The following is an 18,149-nucleotide window of genomic DNA, read 5'->3' as shown; positions in this document are numbered from 1 at the left end:
GGATAAGTGTGGATTAATTAAGGAAAGCCAGCATGGATTTGTTAAAGGCAAATTGTGTTTAACTAACTTGATTGAGTTTTTTGATGAGGTAACAGGGAGGGTTGATGAGGGCAATGCAGTTGATGTGGTGTACATGGATTTCCAAAAGGCGTTTGATAAAGTGCCACATAAAAGGCTTGCCAGCAAAGTTGAAGCCCATGGAATAAAAGGGAAAGTGGCAGCATGGATACGAAATTGGCTAAGTGACAGGAAACAGAGAGTAGTGGTGAATGGTTGTTTATCGGACTGGAGGAAGGTACACAGTGGTGTTCCCCAGGGGTCGGTACTAGGACCACTGCTTTTCTTGATATATATTAATGACTTTGACTTGGGTGTACAGCGCACAATTTCAAAATTTGCAGATGACACAAAATTTGGAAGTATAGTGAACAGTGAGGAGGATAGTGATAGACTCCAAGAGGACATAGACAGGCTGGTGGAATGGATGGACACGTGGCAGATGAAATTTAACGCAGAAAAGTGTGAAGTGATACATTTTGGTAGGAAGAACGAGGAGAGGCAATATAAACTAAATGGTATAATTCTAAAGGGGGTGCATGAACAGAGACATGGGGATATATATGCACAAATCGTTGAAGGTGGCAAGGCAGGTTGAGAAAGTGGTTAAAAAAGCATATGGGCTCCTGGGCTTCATAAATAAAGGCATAGAGTACAAAAGCAAGGAGGCTATGATGAACCTTTATAAAATACTGATTCGGCCTCAACTGGAGTCCAGATTGTGTCCAATTCTGGGCACCGCATTTTAGGAAGGATGTGAAGGACTTAAAGAGGGTGCAGAAAAGATTTACAAGAATAATTCCAAGGATGAGGGACTTCAGTTACGTGGATAGACTGGAGAAGCTGCGGTTGTTCTCCTTAGAACAGAGAAGGTTGAGAGGCGATTTGATAGAGGTGTTCAAAATCATGAGGGGTCTCGACAGAGTAGATAGAGAGAAGCTGTTCCAATTAGTGGAAGGGGCGAGAACCAGAGGACACCGATTTAAGGTGATTTTTAAAAATTATTCGTTTATGGGATGTGGGCATCGCTGGCAAGGCCAGCGTTTATTGCCCATCCCTAATTGCCCTTGAGAAGGTGTTGGTGAGTCGCCTTCTTGAACCGCTGCAGTCCAGGTGGTGAAGGTACTCCCACAGTGCTGTTAGGGAGGGAGTTCCAGGACTTTGACCCAGCGACGATGAAGAATCGCCGATATACTTCTAAGTCAGGGTGACTTGGAGGGGAACTTGGAGGTGATGGTGTTCCCATGCACCTGCTGAACTTGTCCTTCTAGGTGGAAGAGGTCACGGGTTTGGGAGGTGCTGCCGAAGAAGCCTTGGCGAGTTGCTGCAGTGCATCTTGTAGATGGTACACACCATGGTACACCGGTGGTGGAGGGAGTGAATGTTTAAGGTGGTAGATGGGGTGCCAGTCAAGCGGGCTGCTTGGTCCTGGATGGTGTCGAGCTTCTTGAGTGTTGTTGGAGCTGCGCTCATCCAAGCAAATGGAGTGTATTCCATCAGACTCCTTACTTGTGCCTTGTAGATGGTAGAAAGGCTTTGGGGAGTCAGGAGGTGAGACACTCACCGCAGAATACCCAGCCTCTGACCTGCTCTTGTTGCCACAGTATTTATGTGGCTGGTCCAGTTAAATTTCTGGTCAATGGTGACCCCCAGGATGTTGATGGTGGGGGATTCGGCGATGGTAATGCCATTGAATGTCAAGGGGCGGTGGTTAGACTCTCGCCTGTTGGAGATAGCCATTGCCTGGCACTTCTGTGGCATGAATGATTGGCAGAAGACCCAAAGGCGATATGAGGAAACACTTTTTTATGCAGCAAGTGGTTAGGATCTGGAATGCACTGCCTGAAAGGGTGGTGGAGGCAAACTCAATCACGGCTTTCAAAAAGGAATTGGATAAGTACCTGAAGGAATAAAATTTGCAGGGCTATGAGGAAAGGGCAGGGGAGTGGGACTAGCTGAAGTGGTCTTACAGAGAGCTGGCAGGGGCTCGATGGGCCGAATGGCCTCCTTCTGTGCTGTAACCGTGCTATGATTCTATGAACTATCCCTCCCATTCCCAACACACCAGCAATCTCCTGTTGACACCTGTGACAATCTATTCCCCCATCTTAGCTCCTGGACACTTTTGGCTGGTTGTTCACCACATGAAGACCTTTCCTTTAGCCTACTCTGTAAAGTGCGTGTGATGCTAGTCTCTGAGCTGGTACTTGCTAGGGTCAGATCTTGTGACGCTGCATGTTCAGGAAGGCTGACCATCCTCATTCTAAAGTGGTACAGGGATGTCGACAGTTTCAGCACTTGACATGAAAGAGAGGGACAAGGGTTAGTTTTTATTGTGAAGGAAGAGCAGAGTTTGTAAGGATAGATAGAACTAATAAGGGAAAAAGAGGATAAAGTGTAAAGATAAGATGATGCTCTCCCGGCCCATGTTTCACAGGGTTGTGCCAGCTGGATCAGCCTCCTCTGGTCACGGCCTCCTGTTGCCTGTTGTGCACGATCTTCTTCTGCAAGAAAGAAACTCGTGTATTAGTGACATCCTTGTGAGGTATTTAGAAAATGTGCCTGCCATGGTTGAATATTTCATATTTAGTGTGTAAGATATGAGGTGTGGGGAAGTGAGGGTTGCAATAGCGATGAGAATAGGCATTGCAGAGTATGTGAGTAGGAGGAGAAGGAGCTGGAGTGAAGTGTGCTGTAGTGATTGTAGAAGAGTGAAAGGAAGCGGGGGAGGGAATGTTGTGAATAGTGGGGCTGTAGGTGTGAGGAGAGAGTAGGTGAGTTAAGCGATAAGATTCTTACCTTGACAACTCTAGTAAGGTCAGTGAACTTCTTTCAGCATTGCAACCATGCCCTAGGAGCCAAGCTCTTCACATTAACCTCTTCAGTGACCTCTTTCTGGGAAATAGCAGCTCTCTCCTCCTGTCGACTGCCTGGACCAGGGGCTCCAACACGGCATCAGAGAACCTGGGTGCCCTCTCTGGACCTCTTGCAGCCATTTCTCCACTGGCAACGTTTTCCTGCTGTCTGCAGCCTGGGACCACGTGAACAGGCGCATGCAGCTCACGCACTGCCTCCTACTAGCCGTTTTTGGGCACAATTGACCTTCTAGGCCCATGGCTCTGAAAATCTGTGGCTGCTCCAGCGTACTCCTCATGTAGACATCGCAAGAGTCCACCGGAACAGCTGGTAACTAGATTGGGGAACCAGATATGCCATGTCCTGGCCTTCCAGTGAAGGGTTGGGCTAGCCTGCTAGGGGCAGACCCTCTGCCCTCCCCAAATATAGCTATCACCATAAGGGGCCCAGGGGTAGGGACTCCCTACTTTGGGAGTTCCCATACCCCATTGGTCTTATTGACACCTGGTCAGACCAGCCATACCTCCCAACAACTGGTGCCTGTGGGGCCAATTCGGGGGTTCGGGTTTGAGTTCGGGTTTCAGTTCGGGACCCCTGAAGAAAAGCATGTTTTTGAAAAAATATTATATAGTGGTCCCCTTACAAAGGGGACAGTGGAGAACAGCTACAGCATCCTGGAGAGGCACCCAACATCTGCCCTAATCACCTTAGTTAGATTTTTCAGCCTAGTTTTTATGGCAGGCATCCCAAATATGCCCCTCGTGGCACAGGCACTTGTCAACACCATTAATTAACTTTGGTGGGGTCAGGGGGTGGTACTTGGCATGCACATTTCAATATTTACATGAAAATTTTCCCACTGCAGATTTTTGGGGCCCACAGTTTTATAGTCATAGATTAGTAAAAGATTCTTTCTATAACATTATACACAGAGGGAAATATCTAACAATTTTAGATTGTTTGGAAAACAAAGCAAAGTTGTTTTGGTTGCAAAAGGTAAGGATTGTGTGTGTGTGGAGAAAACTATGATTTTGTTGAAGTTATTTTATATAAGATGGTTTAACTGACTCCTGCTATCTTGCAGTTGGATGGCTGGACTGATCTTCAGGCTGAAACGGATGCACTTGGCTTCAAGTCAAGCCGAATTTTCATAATTGGTTTCATTTTGCTGGGATGCTTCCTCTTCTTCAACCTCTTCATCGGAGTTGTCATTATAAATATACGGGTATGTTTGTGCTCCTTTCATCATATGCCATTAAGTTTGTTATTTTGTATGACTGATGCAGATGTAGAGCAACAACTATAATTTTACGTTTAGGTGGTTAAGCCAGATAATTGCGTCAGGAGTAGCGGACTGTATCGCTATGATGCCTCCTTCTTATTTGTGAATCGGGCATTGAGTTGTTATATGTTCCATGGTCTGTTATGGGTGACCACAGTCGCACACTGGATAGTTTTTATTTCTCCATTTGTGCCATTTAGTACCTGTTCAGTGAAACCGCCAAAATAATTATATTGTTATTCCTAGGAAACAAGTAGAGAATTTAGTAAAGAGGTCCAAGCTGAGCGAGAATCCATGCTGATCCAAAAGAAACAAGCTATATTACACAGGCAGCAAACTCATCTCACAGAGTTAATGGAGAAACAGGTATTGAATTCATTCTGATTCCACTGAGACCCTCAGTCTTATAAGTCAGGTGTGGCTGCCAATTCCCAAATTTGGATTCATTACTTCTGAATGTTTTGTGGAATGAATACTTGAATTGACTTGTGCATGTGCAGTTTAACATTCACATAATAAAGTCACGTACGATTATGTCATCACAACACTATGCATTGTAGGAAATTGGATTTTGGCCTCATTTGCCAAGTATGCTGGTTACACTGTGTATTTTAGGTTTTCTTGTTCTGTAACTTTTTGGTGCCAATTTTCTTCTCTTCAGTTGCCTTCTTCCTTAACTGAAGCTGGTGATGAATGTGGAGGTGCAGTTCCACGGGCACTAGCCACCTTCCAACTGGCCATTATTTTGTGTGCGAGTGGAGTGTCACAGTCAAGCTCAATCCTATCCTCATCGATGTACACACGACCCCTTTCCAGTTTGGGCCATTGGAAATCAATGAGGAGTGGAAACCCTGCATTATGTTTGCCTTTTATTGACCTGAGGGCATGGAGGCTAATTGTAGTATCTTCATTCCCACTGCCATTCTGGTGAGATTAGTGAACATTGGGACTTAGCCTGGGACCCTCGGCTCTATATGGCTCAGCATTACATTGTGTGGTATTTGCCCAGTGAGTCAACATTCTGTATTGTTTCTAATATTTGGAAACGGTAGACTGGTTTCACAGATGATCAGATATGCATGTGGATGTCCCTTACTTAATGCTAGTAGGCAGTGCCCAAACTAGAACTCCCTGCAATCATTCATATTCACAAATGACTCTGCTAAAATGGATATTCCACCTCCCCCACACCCAACAGTTGGTCTGTAAAATATGTTGGGAACCTTAGATGAATCTGAACGCTAACTCCATCCCTAATAAGTAGAACTGCTCCCCTTGCACTAGTGCACTGATGATCAGTATAACTGCCACTGTGAACTTTCCCACACTATGACCAGACTTCTCATTATCAGGGCGGGTTGGGTGCGGTCGGTCGGCGTGGTGGCTCAGAACTCCATTCTTCCTTTCATCCCACTCCACAGAGCGACTTTCCCTTAATAGCGCCTATTAAGGCAGGCCTGTGCATTACCCGGCCCTATTAAATGGTGCAGGTCTGTTGACGTCATCGATGACTCATTTCCAGCGGGGATATTTAAAGCAGCCTTGGCCACATTGCATTTGAAGGTTCATCTAGGAGTGTGTAGGCAGTACAGATCACCATCTGGTTATTGCTCAGCCATGCACAGATGGCTTCACAGAGACAGAGGGCTACACCCAGATTCTCAGATGACTCCCTACATACTCTTGTGCAGGGAGTCAGAGTATGCAGGGAGGTTCTCTTCCCTTCTGATGAGCACAAGAGACCTCCCCAGGAGACCAAGACAGCCTGACTGCAAACTGCAGAGGAGGTCAGCAGCAGGGATGTGGTGAGGAGGACCTGGGTGCAGTGCCAGAAGCTCTTCAATGAGCTCATGAGATCAGGAAAGGTGAGTGCAAAGCCACACTCAACTTCATCCTGCTGTGCCTGTCATCACAGCCCCATCATTCTGCCTTCACAAGCCTACTCCTGCAGATCATTACTCACACCAACACACCTTGCATGTCCACCCATTCCTCTCTCTCTATCTACATACTCACATCCCCATCTGATTAACCCTCATCCTAATGCAATCATACCAACTAACACTACACAAGGAGGCCACTTTGCATTGGCATTTTGGCATTGGCACCAGACTCCCTCATAGTCACCCTCTACAGATGTAACCCACACTTTCCTTACACTCATGCCACCACTCTCACTCAAACATTTCTTCCTTCCCTCCTTGCAGGAGAAGAGAACCCACACTAAGAGGGAGAGGGAGAGGACCGGAGGTGGCCCTCTATCATTCGCCATGTTGACTCCAGCAGAAGCGGTCGCCCTGGAGGTCTGAGGAGTTGCAGAGCAGCTGGTGGTGGGAGACTGAGAGAGGTGGACCTCTCAGCAACCTGGTGACAGAATTACATCTCATACAGCTACATGGCATACAGCAGTCACTCATATGGGGACTGATGTCAGCAGCCAGTAAATGTTCATCATGTGCATAATGGTATCTGTACCCATTCTTAATATAACATTTCTAAATCAACTCTTTACTCTCCCACAAGTCCATCAAGAGCACTCCCCCCACCCCCACCCCTCCCCCCCACTGTCCAGGCGGAAGAGGAAGACGACTCCTCAGAGGAGCCTCCAGCCTCTGAGGGAGCACCGTCATCACCCAGTTAATCCTCGTTGCTGCGTATGTTGTGCAGCGTGCAGCAGACAACCACGATTCTGGATACCCTGGCTGGTTCATACTGAAGGGCTCCCCCAGATCTGTCAAGGCATCTAAAGCATTTTCAGCATGCCTATTGTTTGCTCTATGACACAAAAGGTGGACATGTGCCTTTCATTATATCTCTCCTCGTCCTCAGTATGTGGCCTCCTCAAGGGTATCATGAGCCATGTCGTCAGTGGATCGCCCTTGTCTTCAAGCAGCCAGCCGGTAAGTGTGTTTGGCGGTGCGAAGAGCTGAGGGAGGATGGACTGGCGCAGAACGAAAGAGCCATGACAGCTGCCAGGGAATTTGGCACACGCATGCATAATCATCTTGACGAGCTGCACATTGAGGGAGTGGAAGCCCTTGCAGTTCACAAACATTCCTGGGTGATGATGGGGTGCCTTCATGGCCACATGTCTGAAGTCGATGACACTCTGTACCCGTGGGAAGCCAGCCAGAGCGGCAAAGGCCTGCGCCCGCTCAGTAACACTGGCTTCATCAGTGGCAAAGTTGATATAATTGGCTGACTTGTCAAACATGGCATCGGTGACCTGTGTGGTGCATCTGTGGGTGGCCAACTATGAGATCCTGCAAATGTCTGCTGCAGATCCCTGGAAGGAGCCTGAGGCGAAGAAGTTGAGGGTGCTGGTGACCTTGACAGCCACTGGTAAGGCATGTCCACCCGCTCCTCTGGGTTGCAGGTCTGGTTCCAGTAAGCTGCAAATGTGTGCGACGACCTGACGTGATAGCCTGAGCCTCCTTTGTCACGGCTGCTCAGTCATGTTGTAGAAGCTCATCCTCTGCCTGTATATCCTGTGGTGGAGATATTGCATCTGGCGCAATGCAGCCCTGAGCTGATGCCCTCTGTCCTGAGGAGCATCAGGTGGTCGAGGAGCAGGTTGTTGGTGCTGTTGCTGCTGCTGTGCCTGCTGCTGTTGGTGTTGGGGCTCAGCCTGGTCCGACTCTGAGGACCAAGGTGAGACAAGGCACCCATGCTGATGTAATAGATGGCAGGTCAAGTAGAGATCAGAGGACCAGTCTGTCAATGGTGTGATAGATAGTAGCAATGAGGTGAGAGTGGCTTTCAAATTTGCAGAAAAGACTTGCAAACTGTAGACACCTAAACCTGTGCTCAAAGTGCAGTGAGCCTTTCCCTTAGGCAAGTAAGCAGATGTCATGTTGGAGTATTTGTTGTGCTTTCCATGCTCTGCAGTAATGACCTTGATCAATGGCCACTGAGCTTCCGCCTCAGCTTGACAGACGTGGTTCCCGAGCTGTGTGATTCCCATGGTCATGCAGTGAAATTCAAAAGGTCTGGTTAAAAGCACTGTTAAGGGTCTGAGAACAAGGTAGTAATGAGATAAATTAGATCGGTCGCCTCTGCTGTTCGGGACCATGCCGCGCTGGCAAACGCACCCGAGTTAAAGGCACGAGGTGGTGGGATGACGGCGGTTCCCAAGTTTCACTCCCGGCCCTCCTCCACTCCCGCACACAGGGCAGCATGAAAATTGCAGCCTATATGTGTGTGTCCCTTATAAGTGAATTAGCCAGACTTCAGTAATTTAACTAGACTCACAAAAAGGTAGAGCTTCAGTTGTTGGAAGATCCTGCACTCATACACCCTGACCCTATTTTGCTTACCAGCTTTGGTATAAGGGTAGATTATGAACACAAGCTACAACCCAAGGGAGGCTTGCATTCCATTCAATGCTTGTGATCTGTAGAACTGTGTTGTTATGGAGTGGTAGTATATGGGTTTGCACCCATAGTTCTCCAGACATTGGCCCAGAAATTCAGGTCTCCACGGGTGAGTACGCACGGGGTACTCACCCGTAAACCCAATGGAAGTGCCGGTTTCCTGCATGCACTGCGCATGCGCGGGAAACCGGCACTTCCGTTCCTCTGAAAGCAGGGGTTCAGAGGTCGAACGCGTGCGCGGGAAAGGCTGCGCGTGCGCATAGAATTTAGTTTTTTTTTTACAGGTTTTCCCGGGAGGTTAAGTCTCCAGAAGTTAGACATATAAAAAGCAGGCGTAAGGCTTGCTTTTTACAAGGTAAGTGGTGAATTAATTAAAATTAAAACATTTTTTCCACAGGTTTATTATTTTTAAATACTTTAAAGCAAGGTTAGAAAATAAAATTATTTTTTCAAAAATTTAAATTATTGTTTAAAATAGTTATTTCATGTAATTTATAGTTTATGTAAAAAATGTGATGTTTTTAAAAAATTTATTTGAAGATTTAGTGATGTTTTGGGGCCATAGTATTTATAAGTTTTGACAGCTCTTCCTGTCAGTCTTATGAATGGAGCATTCCCTGCTCCGATTGGCTCCCGTGATCCCAGGCGCCGCATCGAACTAACTGCGCCCCTGGGGTACGCAAGTATTGCACGCCGGCAGTTGGAGCAGGCCCCGGATCGGAATCCCACGTGGGCCCACAGCTCAACGGCCGGCGCGTAAGGTAAGTGCAGGTCGGGGGCTTGCACCCGCGGGAAGCCCCCGACCTGAATTTCTGGGCCAATGAGTCCCCAATAGGCCCTCCTCCTCTCTTATCTGACTTCTCTGCCCTCCTAGTATAAAAAAGAGAGTGAAAAGTGGGGCTAGGAAATGGGGGAAAAAAGAGTCAAGGTGAGGGGGTAAGAGATGAGACAGCAAATAAATAAAAGGTGAAAACCTGAGGTGCTGACAGAGCAAGGGGTAGAGATAGAAGCTGGGTCATGAGGTGAGCTGGCAAATACTCATCAATCTCACTCTTCATATAAACACTCCCCCGGACCTCACCATTTCTCATGGTCTCTTCAATCTTGAGGTCTCAATCACTGAAAAGGTCATCTCTAACCACATCCTTATCTGCATTTCCGCCCTCATTCCCAACTTTTCCTGACCCCACTACTTTCACCATCCACCCTTGGGAAAAACGCTCCCCAACTCTCTCACTGGTTCATTCTCAAACTTCCTATTACAAAAATGAAACATTTTTGTCTTTGTTAGACTTTGTTTACAGCTACCTCTGGCCATTTCTGCAAGTTACAAGAATTAACTAAAAGGAGGTCACTTTCAGCCCCCAGTTGGTTTCAGGTGGGCGGATGCGGAACGAGTGCAAAATGCACTTACAGGCCTAAGATTGCACCCCGGGGTATTTTAACTCCCAGGCCTTATCTTTATGCCGTCGGTCAGCAGTCTGCTCAAAACTAGCGGAAAGCGGCAGCTGACTGTCAGGTGGATGTGAAAGTCCAGGTGGCCAGAAGCCACCAGCCAGTATCTAAGGAAGGATCGCCAACATGCAAGTTGCAAGAATAATGTCTTGGGAGGGTATTGGGGAAGGGAGATTGGGAAGTCTGGGACGGCGGAGGTGAGACTTTCCTTGTGGAGACACATTCCTGCTCATCCTGGCCCCACAAAGGAAAGATTTTCACTTATTTTGGAGGATTCCTAACAGCTGCCGACCTGCCTTCAACTGGTGGCAAAACCATGGTGGCTTCTACACTCAGGCCCAGGTTAAATTGCAATCAGGGTGCCATTGACCTAATGGGGTTGTGATTTGCATAGATTTATGAAGTTCCTGCCTGTTTCTAGTAGGCACCTCAACCATTTAATTGCGGTAAGCAGTTAAAATGGCAGCCAGTGTGATTCCAGCGGAATCGAACGGTAAGGATGAGTGATCCATTTTAAAGGACTTCTCACCGGTGGGGTGCGCTAAAACTCCATCCATGGTCTCACAGATTGAGGGCAATTAGAGATCAGGCCATCTTAGACTGGGTATTATGTAATGAGAAAGGATTAATTAGCAATGTTGTTGTGCAAGGCCCCTTGGGGAGGAGCGATCATAATATGATAGAATTCTTCATTAAGATGGAGAGTGAAGTAGTTGACTCAGAGACTAGGGTCCTCAATTTAAATAAAGGAAACTACGATGGTATGAGGTGTGAGTTGGCTAGGATGGATTGGGGAATGTTACTTAAAGGGTTGATGGTGGGTAGGCAATGGCAAACATTTAAAGATTGCATGGATGAATTACAGAATTTGTTCACTGTTTGGCATAAAAATAAAACAAAAAAGGTGACTCAACCATGGCTAACAAGGGAAATTAGGGATAGCATAAGATCCAAGGAAAGGACATATAAATTGGCCAGAAAAAGCAGCAAAACTGAGGATTGGGAGCAGTTTAGGATTCAGCAAAAAGGACAAAGGGATTAATTAAGAGGGGGAAAATAGAATATGAGAGTAAGCTTGCAGGGAACATAAAAACTGACTGTAAAAGCTTCTACAGATATGAGAAGAGAAAAAGATTGGTGAAGTCAAGCGTAGGTCCCTTGCAGTCAGAATCAGGGGAATTTATAATGGGGAACAAAGAAATGGCTGACCAATGAAATACATACTTTGGTTCTGTCTTCACAAAGGAGGACACAAATAACCTTCCAGAGATTTCTGGGAACATAGGATCTAATGAGAGGGAGGGATTGAATGAAATCAGTATCTGTAAGGAAATGGTGTTAGGGAAATTGACTGGATTGAAGGCATATAAATCCCCAGGGCCTGATAATCTACATCCTAGGGTACTTAAGGAAGTCGCCCTAGAAATAGTAGATGCATTGCTGGTCATCTTCCAAAATTCTATAGACTCTGGAATAGTTCCCATGGATTGGAGGGTAGCTAATGTAATCCCACTATTTAAAAAAGGTGGTAGAGAGAAAACGGGGAATTATAGACCGGTAAGCCTGACATCGGTAGTGGGGATAATACTAGAGTCCATTATAAAAGATGTAATAGCAGAGCACTTGGAAAACAGTGACAGGATCGGGCAAAGTCAACATGGATTTACAAAAGGTAAATCATGCTTGACTAATCTACTGGAATTTTTTGAGGATGTAACTGGTAGAATAGATAAGGGAGAACCAGTGGATGTGGTGTATTTGGACTTTCAGAAGGCTTTCGCTAAGGTCCTGCATAAGAGATTGGCGTGCAAAGTTAAAGCACATGGGATTGGTGGTAAGGTACTGACTTGGATAGAGAACTGGTTGGCAGACAGGAAGCAAAGAGTTGGAATAAACGGGTCTTTTTCCGAGTGGCAGGCGGTGACTAGTGGGGTACCGCAGGGATCGGTGCTAGGACCCCAGCTATTCACAATATATATTAATGATCTAGACGAGAGAACTAGATGTAATATCTCCAAGTTTGCAGACGACACAAAGCTGGGTGGGCATGTGTGCTGTGAGGAGGATGCAGAGAAACTCCAGTATGATTTGGATAGGTTGGGTGATTGGGCAGATGCATGGCAAATGCAGTATAATGTGGATAAATGCGAGGTTATCCACTTTGGTGGCAAAAACAGGAAGGCAGATTATTATCTGAACATCAATAGATTGGGAAAATGGGAAGTGCAACGAGACCTGGGTGTCCTTGTGCACCATTCGCTGAAGGTAAGCATGCAGGTGCAGCAGGCGGTTAAGAAGGCAACTGGTATGTTGGCCTTCATAGCGAGAGGATTCGAGTACAGGAGCAAGGATGTCTTGCTGCAGTTGTACAGGGCCTTGGTGAGACCACACCTTGAGTATTGTGTGCAGTTTTGGTCGCCTTATCTGAGGAAGGATGTTCTTGCCATGGAGAGAATGCAGCAAAGATTCACCAGACTGATTCCTGGGATGGCAGGAATGATGCATGAAGAGAGATTGAGTCGATTAGGCTTATATTCGCTAGAGTTTAGAAGAATGAGAGGGGATCTCATTGAAACTTATAAAATTCTAACAGGACTAGACAGACTAGATGCAGGAATGATGTTCCCGATGGCGGGGGAGTCCAGAACCAGGGGTCACAGGCTAAGGCTAAGTGGTAAGCCATTTTTGACTGAGATGAGGAGGAACTTCTTCACCCAGAGAGTGGTGAACCTGTGAAATTCTCTACCACAGAAGTCACTTGAGGCCAACTTATTAAATATATTCAAGAAGGAGTTAGATATATTTCTTAAGGCTAAAGGGATCAAGGGATATGGGGAGAAAGCAGGGACAGGGTACTGAATTTGGATGATCAGCCATGATCTCATTAAATGGCAGAACAGGCTCAAAGGGCCGAATGGCCTACTCATGCTCTTATCTTCTATGTTTCTATGTTTCTAATTACAATGCAGCTGAATTTTGATTTCTGTCAAAAATAGGTGCTTAATATGTAAATTTCGATTGAATTCAGTTGTGTCCAGGGTGAATGGGTTGACTCTGTGCGGAGGCGTATCAGTGATTCTTTGTAACCTCTGTAACCTCTAAGACCTGGACAGGTCTGTAGGTAGCGCTTCTGATTGTGGGTTTGTCTGGAGCTGCTCTCGTCAGTTACATAGGATTAGATAGGATATATGGCACAGAAACAGGCCATTCGGCCCAACCAGTCCATGCCGACGTTTATGCTCCACATGAGTCTCCTCCCGTTTTTCTTCATCTAAATCTATCAGCATAACCCTCTATTCCCTTTTCCCTCATATGCTTATCTAGCTTCCCCTTAAATGCATCTACACTATTCACTTCAACCACTCCCTGTGGTAGCGAGTTCCACATTCTCACCACTCTTTAGGTAAAGAAGTTTCTTCTGAATTCCCTATTGGATTTCTTGGTGACTATCTTATATTTATGACCTCTAGTTATGCTCTTCCCCACAAGTGGAAACATTCTCTCTGTCTCCACTCTATCAAAATTTTTCATAATTTTAAAGACCTCTATTAGGTCACCCCTCAACCTTCTTTTTTCAAGAGAAAAGAGACCCAGCCTGTTCATCCTTTCCCGATATGTATATCTTCACATTTCTGGTATCATCCTTGTAAATCTTCTCTGCACCCTCTTGCCTCTATATCCCTTTTATAATATGGTGACCAGAACTGTACGCAGTACTTTAAGTGTGCTCTAACCAAGGTTCGATACAGGTTTAGCATAACTTGCCTACTTTTCAATTCTATCCCTCTAGAAATAAAACCTAGTGCTTGGTTTGCCTTTTTTATGGCCTTGCTATCCTGTGTTGCAACTTTTAGTGATTTGTGTATTTGTACTCCGAGATCCCTTTGTTCCTCTACCCCACCTAGACTCGCACCCTCCAAGTGATAAATGACCTCTCTATTCTTCCTACCAAAATGTAATACCTCACATTTATCTGTGTTGAACTTCATTTGCCAATTATATGCCCATTCTGCAAGTTTATTAATGTCCTCCTGTAACTTGTTGCAGTCCTCCTAAGTATTGGCTATCCACCCCAATTTGGTGCCATCCACAAATTTAGAAATTGTGTTTTTGATTCCAAAGTCTAAGTCGTTAATGTAAATTGTAAACAGCAGTGGTCCCAGCACTGATCCTTGTGGAACACCACTACCCACCTTCTGCCACTGTGCATAGCTATCCTTTACTCCTACTCTCTGCTTTCTGTCCTGAAGCCAGCCAGCAATCCATTCTGCTACTTGTCCACTGACTCCGCATTATCTGACCTTGTTCATCAGTCTATTATGGGGTACCTTATCGAAGGTCTTTTGAAAATCCAGATAAATTACATCAACTGCATTACCATTGTTTATTCTCTCTGTTACCTTTTCAAAAAATCTAATAAGGTTGGTCAAGCAAGACTTTCCCTTTTGAAATCCATGTTGACTATTCAAGTGCCAAGTGGATGATCCATATCGGCCTACTCCTGAGGTCCCCACCATCATAGAAGCCAGTTTTCAGCCAATTTGATTCACTCCACGTGATATCAAGAAACGGCTGAGCACACTGGATACAGCAAAGGCTATGGGCCCTGACAACATCTCGGGTATCGTGCTGAAACTTGTGCTCCAGAACTAGCCGCGCCTCTAGCCAAGCTGTTCCAGTACAGCTACAACACTGGCATCTATCTGACAATGTGGAAAATTGCCCAGGTATGTCCTGTCCACAAAAAGCAGGACAAATCCAACGTGGCTAATTACCGCCCCATCAGTCTACTCTCAATCATCAGCAAAGTGATGGAAAATGTAATCGACAGTGCTATCAAGCGGCACTTACTCACCAATAACCTGCTCACAGATGCCCAATTTGGGTTCTGCCAAGACCACTCGGCTCCCAACCTCATTACAGCCTTGGTCTAAACATGGACAAAGGAGTTGAATTCCAGAGGTGAGGTGAGAGTGACTGCCGTTGACATTAAGGCAGCATTTGACCGAGTGTGGCATCAAGGAGCCCTAGTAAAACTGAAGTCAATGGGAGTCTGGGGGAAAACACTCCACTGGTTGGAGTCATACCTAGCACAAAGGAAGATGGTTGTAGCTGGGTCAAAATCCTGGAGCTCCCTCACTAACAGCACTGTGGGAGTACCTTCACCACACGGACTGCAGCAGTTCAAGAAGGCGGCTCACCATCACCTTCTCAAGGGCAATTAGGGATGGGCAATAAACACTGGCCTTGCCAGCGATGCCCACATCCCAAATATGAACAAAAAAATAATTAAAATGTCTATTTTTGGTTTCTAGATGTTCTTCTATTATCTCCTTTAGTAGGGATTCCTTTATTTTTCCTACCACCGATGTTAAGCTGACTGATCTATAATTCACTGGACATGTTCTATTCCCCTTCTTAAATATCGGTATTACGTTAGCTATCCGCCAGTCCTCTGGTACTATACCCTTTTCTAACAAATTATTAAATATGCATAGTAATGCCTCTGTTTTAAATGCGTGGATACAATCCTTTTGGACCAGGGGTTTTATCCTCTTTGAGTTTGATTAATTTATTTAATATATCCCCTTTTTTATTTTAAATGCACTTATCTCATTACGAATCTCATCATCCAATGTCATGTCCACCTGTTCTATCTTTCTGTTAAATACTGAAGCAAAATAATGATTTAATATTTCTACCATCTCTCTATCGTTACCTGTGGTATTATCCTGGCTACCCCTTAATGGTCCTATTCCCATCCCAATCTTCTTTTTTTATTGATGTGCCTATAAAATATTTTACTATTTTGTTTTATGTTCCTTGATAATTTTATTTCATAGTTCCTCTTTGCCTCCCTAATTGTTTATTTGACTCCTCTCCTAATCTTTTCATATTCTCTCTTATCATGCACTCCCCTGCTGTCTATGTACTTGATGTATGCCTCTTTCCTTACCCTCAATTGTTCCCTTTTGGCTTTATTCATCCATGGAGTCTCATTATTGTTTAGTTTGTTATTTCCTTTTAGCGGAATATATTTCCCTGCACTCTGTTGAACACCGTTTTAAATGTTTCCCATTGCTGTTCTACATTGCTGTTTGCCAATATTGTTGCCCATTTTTCCCCCCAAGTTCTCTTCTCAGCCCCTTAAAATCAGCTTTTCTCCAATCTATTAACCTGGTTTTCGTCATACTTATGTCCTTTTCAATTATCAGCTTAAAGTGTATTATATTATGGTCACGATTGCATATATGTTCCCCTACCTTTACTTTTCTTATCTGCTCTGGTTCATTTCCTACTACTAGATCCAATAGCGAATCCTCCCTTGTTGGGTTTTTTACATATTGGGTTAGAAAGGAGTCCTGTACACATTGTAGGAACTCTTATCCCCTTTACCTACCTCTTCTGTCCAATTAATATTGGGGTAGTTGAAATCCCCCATGATTATTATTCTATGTTTTTTACTAATTTCCCTAATTTGTCTGCATATTTCTTCCTCCACCTCCCTTCCACTATTAGGTGGTCTGTAGACTACGCCTATTAGTGTGATTGATCCTTTATTATCTTTTATCTCTATCCATATGGATTTTATTTTTGTCTTGCTGATATCTGCGTCACTTTTTTTCTACTGCCATTAAGTTATCCCTAATTTATCTACTCCACCTCCCCTTTTTCCCTCCCTAACTTTCCTAAATATGTTATACACTGCAATGTTTAATTCCCAGTCTTGATTTTTCTGTAGCCATGTCTCAGTAATCCCTACTATGTCTGGTTCCACGCAACGTATGATTGCCTCGAGCTCCCCTGTTTTATTATGGACACTGTGTGCATTGCTGTACAGACAGTTTAACTCATTTTTAATAGGATTTCCTCTCACTTTATGTTTAACCATCTTTTTAGATTTCTATTCTATAACTCTATTTATTCCCTTGCCATGAATATCCACCCTTACTTTATTCTTTCCTGTGCTCTCTTTTCCTGTTTTGTTTATATTTAGGCTGGTTATGTTTCTTGTAGATCCCTCCCCCCATCTTACTAGTTTAAAGCCTTTGCCACTTCCCTATTTACCCTTTCCGCTAGGACGTGGAGCCTGTCCCATCGGTCCAGCTCCTTCCTGTCTCAGAACTGGTGCCAGTGTCCCATGAAAAGGAACCTCTCTTTCCCACACCAGCCCTTTAGCCGCATGTTAATTCTCCTGATCTGTCTGCTTCTATGCCAATTTGCACGTGGCTTGGGCAGTAAGCCAAAGATTATTACCCTTGAAGTTCTGCTCTTTAATTTAGATCCTAACTCCTGATACTCTTTCAGCAGGACCTCCTTCCTGTTCCTACCTATTTTGTTTGTTCCAACATGGATCACGACTATTGGATTTCCACCCTCCCTTTCCAAGTTCCTCTCCAGCCGTCATGAGATCTCCCTTACCCTGGCACCAGGTAGGCAACACACCCTTCGGGATTCTCATTCTTGGCTGCAGAGGATGCTATCTATCCCCCTAATTATAGAGTCCCCTATCACTACCACATTTCTATCCTGCTCTTACCCCCTTGGTCAGCCTTCTGAGCCACGGTGCCTTGGTCTGCATTGTGGCTGTCCTCCCCGCAGTCTTTCTTCTTGTCCTCACAGGTAGCGAGTACTTCGTACCTGTTGGACAGGACCAGTGTCTGCGGGATCTCCTTCTCAACCTCTCCTAAATCATCGCTACCTGTCTCTCTAACAGTCACACCTTCCCTTTCCTGAACCCGTGCTTTCCTCTGGGTTGTGACTGTATTCTGGATAAAACTTTAATAATCACCTACCTGCTGTCCTGTGACATCATGAAGGGATAATTACTAGTCCTAGCCCTTTTTGGACTACCCCAGATCAGGCATATTCCCCAGACGTTCACCTTCAACTAAAGTTAGAGATGCTTAATTGGGTCTAAAGGTCCAGGCTATCTCTCCCTAAAGGAAAGGAACAACCTGAAGATGTTACCATCCTCCAGATAGCACTTTTAATAAGTTTAGCTAGACTGTAACCTTCCGGATATTATGAGGGTCCGGAATACTCCCCCAGAATTCTGTAGCTCCTCACCAAAGAGTGTACAGAGATTGAGTTCGCGAGTTTGATACAGAAATACTCTGTGAGAC

General features: G+C 45.1%; 1 protein-coding gene across 1 annotated transcript in view; it reads left to right on the top strand.

Annotated features, from left to right (window-relative positions):
- Positions 1 to 18,149, top strand: part of LOC147114073 (cation channel sperm-associated protein 3-like) — a 60,690-nt gene that overhangs the window by 36,244 nt on the left and 6,297 nt on the right. The window contains exons 5-6 of the mRNA XM_085995652.1: positions 3,998 to 4,138; positions 4,442 to 4,561. Of these exons, the coding sequence (XP_085851778.1) occupies positions 3,998 to 4,138; positions 4,442 to 4,561 (261 nt within the window). The remainder of the gene's footprint in view (positions 1 to 3,997; positions 4,139 to 4,441; positions 4,562 to 18,149) is intronic.

This window comes from Somniosus microcephalus, chromosome 8, assembly GCF_052327205.1.
Source record: "Somniosus microcephalus isolate GS21.2 chromosome 8, FLI_Smic_1.0, whole genome shotgun sequence".
In the NCBI taxonomy this organism is placed as follows: Eukaryota; Metazoa; Chordata; class Chondrichthyes; order Squaliformes; family Somniosidae; genus Somniosus; species Somniosus microcephalus.
This window is presented reverse-complemented; position numbering and strand designations above follow the sequence as displayed.